The following is an 11881-nucleotide window of genomic DNA, read 5'->3' on the forward strand; positions in this document are numbered from 1 at the left end:
AAAAAATAAAAATTAAAATATATCTTACTGTACAACTCTGCTGATAAAGTATTAAAGAGCAAGGATGACAGTGTAGAGAATGAGGTGCACCTGATCTAAGCCATGGTCTTCTCAGTTGTTTTTTTATGCATATGAAAGTTGGACAAGGATAATAGAAGAAGAATATATGTCTTTGAGTTGTGGTATTGGAGGTTGTTGTTGTTGTTAGGTGCCGTTGAGTTGAGTACTACTCATAGCAACCCTATGAACAAGAGATTTGAACCCTGTCCTATCCTGTGCCATCTTCACACTTCCTGACCCATTAGAGCCCATTGTGGCAGTCACTGTGTCAATCCACCTGGTTGAGGGGCTTCCTCTCCTTCACCAACCCTCCACCCTTCCAACCATCATGTCCCTCTCCAAAGAACAGCCCCTTCTAGCAACATGCATGAAGTAGGTGAGGCAAAGCCTCACTATCTGTGCCTCCAAAGAGCACCCTGGCTGCACCCTCTCCAAGACATATTTGTCTGTTCTTTTGGCCATCTATGGGATGTCCAGCCCTCTTCTCCAACACTACCATTCAAAGGCATTAATTCTTCTGTCATCCCTATTCATTGTCCAGCTCTCAGATACATAGCAAATGATTGGAAAGACCATGGGCCGAATCAGACACACCTTCACCTTAGTCCTCAAACTAACATCACTACTCCTCAAAAATTTGGAGAAGTCCCTGACTGCAGATTTTTCCAGTGTAATGTGTCTCTTGCTTTCCTGACAGCTGGTACCAAGAGTGGTAATTGTGGATCCAAGAAAGATGTTTGGAAGGGAAGAGAATCAGTGCAGGAGAGGAAGACCCTAAATGAGATGGATTGACACAGTGACTAGGGTAATGAGGGCAGGCATTTGACTGTGTGGATCACAATAAACAGTGGTTAACTCTAAGAAGAATGGGAATCCCAGAATATTCAGTTGTGCTTAGGCTAAACCTATACTTGGACCAGGAAACAGTCCTCAGAACACTGCATGGTTCAAAATCTGGAAGGATGTATGCCAGGGATGTATTCTGTCTCCAAACCTTTTCAATCTGTATGCAGAACAGATCGTCCAGAAGCCTGGGCTCTATGAGGAGGAATGTGGCATCAGGATTGGAGGAAGATGCATCAACAAATCTGAGTTAGGCAGATGACACAACTCTGCTTATTGATCCAAAGAGAACCCGAAGTGCTTGCTGCAGAAGGTCAAGGACTGCAGCCTTCAACATGGATTGAAGCTGTGCTTTGGTGGGCTAGTGGCAAGAAGCTGTGCTGCAATCCCGAAGACAAGCAGTTAGAATCCTCCAAATAATCTGCTGGAGGAGGGGCAATCTCCTTCTGTGCCAGTTGGATCAGATTCTACAGTATACAACAAAACAAAGCAACCAAAACAAAAAAAAGCCTTAAATATGGATTAAAGCTCAACATCAAGAAAACAAAGATTCTTTTTTGTTGTCTTTTTTATTTTTTTAAAATTTATTTCATTATTTTTTTGTGTACCATCTAATCAGATCTGACTGGTACAGGAGGAGATGGTTCCTCCTTCTCCAGCAGAGCACCTGGTAGATTCGAACCATGCATCTCTGAGATTGCAGTTGCAGCTTCTTGCCACTAGGCCACCAGAGCTCGCCAAAAACAAAGATTCTTACCCCTGGGCCAATTGGCAGCATTATGATAGGCAGTGAAAAGACTGAGATTGTTTGTAGGAAGTCAAATTTCAAATTAAATATTAATGAAAAACCTAATGCTATATCAGGATGCATGGTTCAAAATTGGGAAGGGAGTCCGCCGGGGGTGTATTCTGTCTCTATACCTTTTCAATCTGTATGCCGAACAGATCATCCGGGATGCTGGGCTGTACGAGGAGGAATGTGACATCAGGATTGGTGGAGGAGTCATCAACAACCTGCGTTATGCAGATGACACAACCCTGCTTGCTGAAACTGAGGAGGACCTGAAGCACCTGCTGCAGAGGGTCAAGGACTGCAGCCTCCAATATGGATTGAGGCTCAATGTCAAGAAGACAAAGATTCTCACCACTGGACCAATTGGCAGCATCAGGATGGATGGTGAAGAGATTGAGAGAGTTAACAGTTTTAGTTTGCTTGGCTCCACTCTTGGTCTAGCAGCCAGGAAATCAAGAGACAAATTGCATTGGGAAAGTCAGCTGTCAGGGACGTCTGCAAAGTACTGAAAAGCAACGACATTAGACTGGAGATGAAGGTGCATCTGATCCAGGCTATGGTCTTCACAGTTGTGTGCTATAGGCATCAGAGAGCTGGACAGTGACTAGGAATGATAGAGAATTGATGCCGTTGAGCTGTGGTGCTGGAGAAGAGTGTTGAATATACCATGGACTGGTAGGAGAACAAACAGGTTTGTCCTAGAGAGGGTTAAACCAGGCTGCTCCTTGGAGTCAAGGATTCTGAGGCTTCGTCTGACATATTTTGCACATGTTTCAAGGAGGGAATAGTCCTTAGAGAGGGACATCATGTTTGGGAGAGTGGAGGGACGGGGCAGGAGAGGAAGACCTTGATGAGATGGATCGATTCAGTGATTGGGGTGGCAGGAGTAGGTGTGTCAGAGACAGTGAGGTTGGCACAGGAGAGAGCAGGATTTAGGGCTCTTGTACATAAGGTCCCTATGAGTCTTAACAACAACAATCTATCAGGATATGAGGGAGGTACAGATACAGGCTGGAATTCCTGAGAAAAGTCACAGGGGTCAAGAGCCAAGGCAGACTTTCAGGCTTTTTCTCAATTCTTGGATTGTGTTTACTAACCTCTCCCTTCTGAGATAAGCCTAAGGTTGACAATAGAAACTCAGCTTCATTTGCAAAAGATTTCTGTTTGTTATTTACTTCTCAATGATCCTCAATAAAGCCACAGAAAGGCTGGCTTGAGGGCTTCACTCTTATAGCTGTTTGCCCCCTGCTTTTACACTGTTTTCTCCTCCATTCTTGGTGTCCCCTCTCTTTATTCTTTGTCCTCGGCTGACAATTGTAAAGCTTTAGTTTACTTGGCTCCATAATCAACACTCTTGGTACCAGCAGCCAGTCAATTAAAAGACGAATTATACTGGGAAAGGTGGCTGTCAGGGACCCCTCCAGAGTACTGAAAAGCAATGATATTTGTCTGGAGATTAAGGTGTGCCTGATCCAGGCTGTGTTGTTGTTGTTGTTAATTGCCATCTAGTCCCAGGTGACTCATACAAGACCCTATGAACCAAAGTCCTGGACACCTCCTGTATAACTTTCGTCCTCTCTCCAGGTTCATAGGGTTTCCAGAGGCAAGCTATTATGGAAGTAGATGCCATTCCTGCTTCCAAGCTTGTTTTAATTGGGGAGTTTCACCAAACACTGTCCATCATGGGTAACCATTTAACTCATTGGTGTTGCAGTGTTCAGCTTCACAGCAACCACGAGTTACCTCTGTACAGCAAGTGGACATACCAGGGCTACACGACCTTTGGCTTGGGAGCATAGTCTTTGCAATTACTTGCTATTTAACAGAAAGCTGAACAATGACTATGGAAGATAGTAGGAGGGACCAAACCTTGGGGAGGGACATCATGCTTGGAAGGATAGAGGGACAGCGCAAGAGAGGAAGACCCTTGATGTTGTTATGTGCCGTCGAGTCGTTTGTGACTCATAGCGACCCTATGCACAACAGCCCTAAACCCTGCTCTATCCTGTGCCAATTGCATTGCCTCGGACACACCCATCCCGATTACCCCAGTCACTGAATCGATCCACCTCATAGAGGGTCTTCCCCTCCTGCGCTGTCCCTCTACTCTACCCAGCATGATGTCCCTCTCTAAAGACCTGTCTCTCCTTACAACATGTCCAAAGTATGTCAGACGAAGCCCCAGAATCCTTGCCTCCAAGGAGCAGCCTGGTTTAACCCTCTCTATGATGAATCTGTTTGTTTTCTTGGCAGTCCATGGTACATTCAATACTCTTCTCCAGCACCACAGCTCAAAGGCATCAATTCTCCTTCTGTCCTCCCTAGTCATTGTCCAACTCTCTGATGCATAACAAGTGATTGCAAAAACCATAGCCTGTATCAGGCGGACCTTAGTCTCTAGAGAGTCACCGTTGCTCTTGAGTACTTTAAAGAGGTCCCTAACTGCAGACTTTCCCATCGCAGTACGTTTTTTGATTTCCTCACTGCTGGTGCCAAGAGTGTTGACCGTGGAGCCGAGCAAACTGAAGCTGTGAACAATCTCAATCTCTTCACCATCCATCCTGATGCTACGAATTGGTCCAGTGGTGAGAATCTTCTCGAATGTCTTCTTGACATTGAGCCTCAGACCATACTGAAGGCTGCAGTCCTTGACCCTCTGCAGTAAGTGCATCAGGTCCTCCTCAGTTTCAGCGAGCAAGGTTGTGTCATCTGTATAACGCAGATTGTTGATAGATCTTCCACCAGTCCTAACGCCATGCGTCTCCTCATAGAGCCCAGCCTCTCGGATAAACTTCTCTGCATACAGGTTGAAAAGGTATGGAGATAGGACACGACACATCCCTAACATACACCCTTCCCAATTTTGAACCATTCAGTGTTGCCCTGCTCTGTTCTGACGACTGCCTCTTGGTCCAAGTATAGGTTTCACATTAGCACGATTAAATGTTCTGGGATTCCCATTCTTCTCAGAGTCAGCCACAGTTTGTTGTGATCCACGCAGTCAAACGCCTTTGCATAATCAATGAAACACAGGTAGACATTCTTCTGGTATTCCCTGCTTTCAGCTAAGATCCATCTAACATCGGCTACAATATCCCTAGTACCACGATGATGAGATGGATTTCCTCAGTGACTGGGGTAATAGAGGTAGGTGTATCAGAGACAGTTAAGGTTGGCACAGGATAGAGAAGGGTTTAGGGCTGTTGTCATAAGGTCACTATGAGCAACTGGATGGCTCATAACAACATGTCAGAGACAGCAAGACTGGCTCAGTAAGGGCAGGCTTCAGAGGTATTGTACATAGTCACAGCGACTCCAGGGCACATATCATTGAACACCACAGTCAGCCTTGTCCTGAGCCCCGAGGCACCATTACAAGCAGTCGCAATAGGATAATTAAAGGGCTCTGTGGGCCAAAGAGTGAGCAATAAAAAAACCATCAAGAAGGCTAGAGTCCTCCTGTTCCTCTTCCCCAAGATGCCTGAGGTCGGGGAGCAGTGTGGGGCATGCAGCAGCCAGAATTTAGGGGTCTCTCTAGCCATAAGGGCCCCCAGCACCCAAGCGGGATAGGGGCCCAGGTACTATGGGGAAATGGCAGCTCCAGGTATAGGGGCGTCATTGGCTGCTGCTCAGGGTGGTCAGGGAGAGGGTCTGTCTGTTGCCCTGGCCTCATTGGTCCCCCAAAGGAACAGCGTGGTCTTTACTGTGAGCTCAGGGCAGAAGGGAGCCCCCATGCTCATTCCCATGTGGAGAAGGGGACACATTGGGGCTCCTCAATGGCCTGGTAAGAGCCTGAGCTTTCCTGGGTCACAGTGGTCAGCCCCTATAGCCCAGCACCCCTCAGGCAGGTCACAGGATTAGCCAGGACATCTTCATGAGAACACCCAGGCTCAGGATTGCGGGACCCCCATCCACCTGCCCCTCCCAGCCTCCTCTGTGGCCGGCCTGGGACTAGGGGTGCTGCACTGGGCTGGCAGGGGGCCTGGCAGCGTGCAAGGCCCCTGTGGGTACCTTCTAACGAGGTGTGCCCTCTGTGTTCTGAACAGGGCAAACAGCACAGTGTGGTGGGCTTAATGCCTCCACTTCTAGGAGCACTTGTCAAACATCCCCGGTCAGTGTCCCCAATTGTTAAAAGCATGACTTCTGAGTCGGGTACAACAAAACATTCTGCTTGGGAAAAGTGTGCAACTTTAGATTACCATTTTATTAAATGTGGTACTATGTAGTTACAATAAACCTGTCTTTATAAAACTAAGTCACTCCTGTGTAAAAATACTCCCATACCTAAAACCCTGGGAAGGGGGCTCTGCCCCCAGGGCTGTGGGGCTGGGCCTCTGCTCCCAGGCCTGGAGGCGTCCATCCTGTTTGCTGGAAGCCCGAAGCTTGGGATTGTAGGGCAGGAGGGAGGACCCCAAAGTGAAGGGGAGTCCACCCTGGAGCAGCAAGCTCCCTCCTCCTGCTGTCACATCAGCCTGCCACCGTGCATCCTGAGCCTAGCCTGCTGGCCCCTCATCTGCCAGATTTGGACAAAATGACCTTCAGCGGTCTGGCCCCCCGTGTGCTGGGAGCTCTTGCAATGGGATCCTTTCCAGGTGCTGAGCTGCTGCAGGCAGCTGCAGGCTTCATTCAGTTCGGTGTTCCAGGGTCGGTGCCTGTGCACTGGCCATCTATGGACTTGTGGGGGTTACAGAAGGCTCCGAGGATAGTGCCAGCACCCGCACACCCCTCTCCAAGGTAGGATGGTCCCCACAACACAAAGCCACCAGCTGGCCCTGGAGGAGGCAGACGTACCTGACGTCCCACAGCAGAGCCTCTGGGGCTGGCCTCACCCAGGCAGCACTGACCTTACCCTCCCCTGGACTCGGAGTTGGACTGGCAGCTTGCGAGCAGGGGCACCATGCACGGACCAGCCAGCTACCTGGCCAAACCACTTCCTACCACATAGGAGAGGGGAGCACCTCCCAAGGCTGTGCACCCTTCCTGGGTCACACCAAAGGCACTGGACCTCTGCTGACCAGGTAGGGCCAAGGCAGGGAAGATGGTCACGGCTGGATGCACTTGGGGCTCGACTGTAACTAAGGATCAGTCTTGGTCCTTATGATTAAGTAAGGCAGGTGGCCCAGGTGAAGATTGTTGGGGGCAGAGCCTGGGGGTCGCACAGCAGCACCTGCCCTCGCGGAGAGGCCAAGGACAGACAGGTGGAGGAGGCAGAGCCCCAGGGTCAGGGGAGAGCCGGTAGACACTTGGGGTGAGAGCCCTTGAGGGCCAGAGTCTGTGGGGCGGGGCCAGGCCCTCAGGGCGGGTCCGAGTCTGCGTGGGCGGGGCCTCGCTGTGTGGGTGTGACCGGGGCGGGGCCAGCGGGCAGGGCCGGGCTCAGCAGACGGTGCACACGTCCAGGATGCAGAAGCGGGCGCGGCAGGTGGAGGAGGCGGGGCCCCAGGGCCAGGGGAGAGCAGGTAGACACTTGGGGTGAGAGCCCTTGGGGCCAGGTCCATGGTTCATGGCCAGGTCCGTGATTGCCCAGGGCCGCGGGGCGTGGCCCAGATCCCCAGGGTCGTGGCCCTGTCCACGGGGCGTGGCCCAGATCCCCGGGGGCGTGGCCGTGTCCACTGGGCGTGATCATGTCCGCGGGGGCGGGGCCAGCGGGCAGGGCCGGGCTCAGCAGACGGTGCACACGTCCAGGATGCAGAAGCGGGCCCGGCAGGTGGGGCAGGGCACGCGGCTGGCCAGCCAGGTCTCGGGGTGCTGCGGGTCCTGACGGCTGGCGAACCACTTGCCCATGCAGGTCAGGCACCACATGGGGCGGCAGTAGCATTGCTGGCACTGGCCGGCCTCGGCCTCCTGACAGGTCTTCACCAGCTTCACGGCGGCCCGCGCCTGCATGCAGCCAATGCAGGCCTCCAGCTCCTGCGAGGAGGAGAGTGGTCAGTGGTCAGTGCGGTGAGGGGGCCCCGGGCCCCGCAGCCCGCCCACCTGCCCCGCGCCGCCCACCTGACTGCTGGGCACGGAGTAGGCCGGGTTGACCTCCACCAGGGACGCGAAGGTGTCCAGGAAGAGGTCGCCCAGGCTCTGGTGGATGACCACGTGGGCCGCGCTGCGGATGGGGGCCTGGAGCTTCTCGCACAGCTCTCCATACTCCGCCGAGTTGAGCCTGTGGGAGCAAGGGCGGGCAGGGGCTGTACACCCTGGGTGCAACAGGGGCCTGCACCCCACGACAAAGGGCCAGCGCCCCAGGACATGCCCCGCCGAGGCCTGGGGAGGGGAGGGCAAGGAACCCAGGGTGCAGAGAGCTCCTGGTAACAGCCGGTTCACCGGGTGTGAAAGGTGTCACCCAGGGCACAGGGCAGGCAGCAGGCCATACACAGGGACAGAGGGTGCAGGGCCGAGGCTGTGACCATGTCTCCTGTCCTTGAGGTAGCTCCCTTTGCTCCCCAAACGCTGAGAAAGTAGCCAGGGAGGGGACAGAGCACCTGAAACCTTGGGTGTCTGGAGGACATGGGTGAGAGCCCTAAGGGCAGACAGGTAGGTGAGGAGTGGGAGGCCTGGGCCACGTAGGGATGGCCAGAACCAGTACCCACCATGGGATTCCGCCCGGCCTGCCTCCAGGGTGGTGTCACACAGCCTGGCCTGTGCCCGCTGCCGCCCAGTCACCACAGGCTCACACAGGCCGTCCCCCCCACCCCCCAGCTACGGTCGGCTTCTGGCAGGCACGAACTGACCCAATCCCTGTTGGAGGCTCCCATTCCCACCTGAGCCACAGCCAGCGCCCACATCTCCACCCACTCCCAGAAGATCCTGACCGCACATGGGACACCACTTACCGGATGTCGAAGGGCTTCACGTAGGGGTTGGTGCTGGCCACACGGATGGTGAGAAACTGCACGGGCAGGTTGGAGTCTGGGGAGAGCTCATGCTGCCGCGACTCTGTCACAGTCAGGTGCACGTCTTGCTGTTGGGCCACGTGGACGCAGTACGTGGTCACCTTCATCACCCAGGTGTCTGTCACGATCACGCGGGCACCTGGTGCCCCGGTGGCAAACTTGTCGATCCTCCGGAACTCGGTGTTGATGGAGGAAGCCACCGCCTGCCAGCCTGACTGGGGGAGGGCATACAGGGCCAGGGTACGGGCCAGCGGGTGGCCAGCCCACCGGTTACGCGACCAGCAGTAAGTGAGGACACAGGCTGCAGCGGGGAGGGTCACCGCCAGCAGGAGGAAGAACTTCCAGGCCTCTGGGGCCTGGCTAGGCGTGTAGAGCTGCTTTTCCGAAGCTGCGAAGCACATGCCCACATAGTAGCCTGCAAGGGACAGGAGGACTTGAGCAGAGCTTGGGGACTGTCCACCCAGGGCCCCGGTGCTGCCCCTGTGGTCTAGAGAGCAGGCACTTCCTCTCCTGTCCCCAGCACTGGTCTGGTCCCTGGAGGCCTAAGAAGTTTGTGCAAAGGGGCCTGCTTCCACCTCGTCCACAGTGGGAGGACACGGTACAATGGTGAGGGCAGAGTTTTCACTTTACTACCTGTTTTAATGTAAGTAATATACAAGGATTTAAGAAGCTAGAAAAACCTAGAGAAGCAAAAATAAAACCCAATGATGCGACGGTACCTCACTGAAAGGTGACCACTGTCTGGCCAAGACCCAGGTGGTAGGCCTGGGGATGCTGATGGGAGCCAAGACCCTTCCCAAGAGGGACTGGGCAGAGGAGTGGGGCAGAAAGTGCCTGGGACGTCTGGAGCCAAGTTGTCAGGATTTATTCAAAAGAATGACAGGACACACAGCAGATCACCTGAGTCGCCCAGAGTGAGGACAAGGACGAGGAGCAGGTTTAACAGAAAATCTTAGAAAAATTTGTTAAGTGGTGGTAGGTAGTGGATACATGTGTGAACTTTTTAGCTGTTTAAAGACCCAACTTCACTGGCTTCTCCTGGATTGGTCACATGAGGCCCGAGTTTCCTGAGAGGACAGTGTAGCCCTGGTGCTGAGGATGCAGACTGAGGGTGGAGACAGAGGGTGGCCGGGGCCCACAAAGCTCTGCATTCTTTGGTTCCCGAGAGCAGAAACCCAACTCAAAGTCCCCGACGGGGAGCATCTGAGCTGCATCCACAGCATCTGGAAGGATTGCGGCATCTTTGCCGACGCCCCGCGGGCTCCTGTGGGCCTCATGCCTCAAGGCCAGGCTGGGATATGACTGCAGGAACCCCACATGGAGAGACAGGGGCAGCTCTCCCAGCTGTTGTCAGGCTTCACTACCTCAGGCCTTTCCCAGTCCACAGAGAAGCCACATAACACCTGGAGGGGGCCCAGGGGTGGGGGTGAGGGGCTAGATGGCGTTGAGGGGCTCCAAGTCTGGGCCTCTACTCCTCCTGGCCATTTATCACCCACTGGGATGCCAGTGCGCCCCAGCCTCTCACACCCAGCAAGCCTGTGCCCACCCACACTGAGGCCATCTCTGCACTTCCCAACCGCCATCCACCTCACCTCTCCCTGGCACAGGCCACTGTATCTTGCCAGGAGACATCCTTGTGGCACTACGGATGTGGCTGCCACAAGCCAGCTGCTTCTAAGCCAGCTTCTGTCCCCAGCTCCCCTGCTGGCCCCTGGGCAGTAACCAGTGTCCTGGCCTCACATCCAAAGCCTTCCACCTCCATGACTCCCCCAACTTGGAACTTTCATCCTCTCCTCATCCCAGCCTGCTTTTCCTGCACTCCTCAGGTTTACAGCAATGTCACCTCCTCCAGGAAGCCCTCCGGCTATAATCAGTTCTTGAACCCGTGCCTTATTCTGGGAACTCCTGCCCCTTATCATACACAAGACAGTAATCAAGCTGGCTTGGCCTCAGTCACTGCCTGACCCCCAAGCACTCTCCCCAGGTTCTGGACCCAGTTTGTCAGGAAATGCCCATGCCAGAGCAGACACAACAGGGCTGTCTCACCACACCTCTAGCTCGGCCAACTGTAGCTGCCAGCCAGGAACACCCCCTGACCCTCAAGTGGCAGACATAAGCAGCTGTGCTCAAGCACATGGCCGTCTCTTTTCAACTCAGACTCCTAGGCTCCCAAGTGTCCTCGCAGGTGGTTGATGCTGTTCCTCTCATCCTCCGCATCAGTATCTGTTTCCCTGAACCGTTAATGGGCGCAGGCAGGCAAAGCCGCCTCCCGGGCTCCATTATTCCAAGCACAGCATGGAACAGGTGTTGATGGGCACTCTCGGGTCGTCCTACCCCCAGCAAGCTGCTGGCCTTCTGGTCAGCACTGCCAGGCGCTGAGGTCACTGTTCCTGGTGGCAGAGGGAGACCCGGGCCACACCCACCCTGCCCTCCTCCTGATTCATTATGCCTGAAGCCCACCACGGTTAAATCATGCTTTTGGGCTGGGCAGATCTTAGCTGTACACATCCAAACCCACCCCCCAGCAATGAGCTCTAGACAGAGAACCTCAGGGAACCCCTCCCCAGGTCCTCTCTTTAAAGGGCCACTGAGACTGGTCTGAATTCTGGCCTCTCCCACCAGGAAACTGGCCAGGAGAAGCCCCTGCAGACTCAGAATGCCCTCCAGTGGTGTCTCAACTCCAACATCCCACTTCTAGGGACGAAGAAGCCCCAAGCAGGAAGGTGGGGACCCCTGAAATCCGGGTCACGCTCTGCGGGTGGCAGGGGTGTGCCTGAAGATACTGAGAGTCACAGGACCACAGCTCCAACGTTAGCCCTGCGAGTCCCACCTCGGGGTCGGAGGTGACCACACTGGGCAGGGTCACGGGCGGGGGACCCCGGCCCGGAGCCCACGGGCGGGACCGGAGGGCTTTGGGCGAGGAGGTAGGTGACAGCCCCCAGGAGCGGCCCGGCCAGCCTCACCGAGCGGCAGCAGCGAGTGGCACAGCAGCGTGGCGGCCGTGCGGCGCAGGTGGTAGGGCACGAAGGCGGCGTCCTCGCTGCCCAGCCAGCCGGACAGCAGGTTCTGCACGGTGAGCCCGGCCGAGTGGAACTCGTTGGGGGTGAACACGAAGCACACGGCGAAGACCAGGTAGGCCAGTGTGAACGTGACCTCGGGGCTGTCCATGGCGCTGCCGCGGGGAAGCCGCTCAAGCAGAAATCGCCGTCCACGCCGTCGCGGGAAAAAGGCCTGGGCATCCGGGCCCCAGCTGTCAGTTGTGGCCAGGGCCGCCAGGCCGGCCGCGCGGCGCTCTGGGAAATGT

General features: G+C 54.7%; 1 protein-coding gene across 1 annotated transcript; it reads right to left on the reverse strand.

The window, feature by feature from the left end:
- Window positions 1-7353: 7353 nt before the first annotated feature.
- On the reverse strand, window positions 7354-11881 carry TMEM129 (transmembrane protein 129). Its single transcript, XM_006893596.1, has 4 exons — window positions 11541-11881; window positions 8518-8992; window positions 7688-7847; window positions 7354-7603 (listed from the first exon to the last, which is right to left on the reverse strand). Exons 1-4 carry the CDS (start codon window positions 11743-11745, stop codon window positions 7355-7357), a joined length of 1089 nt encoding a protein of 362 aa, XP_006893658.1. The 5' UTR covers window positions 11746-11881; the 3' UTR covers window position 7354.

This window comes from Elephantulus edwardii, unplaced genomic scaffold (assembly GCF_000299155.1).
Source record: "Elephantulus edwardii isolate Elephantulus edwardi_28Jun2011 unplaced genomic scaffold, EleEdw1.0 scaffold00129, whole genome shotgun sequence".
Taxonomy (NCBI): domain Eukaryota; kingdom Metazoa; phylum Chordata; class Mammalia; order Macroscelidea; family Macroscelididae; genus Elephantulus; species Elephantulus edwardii.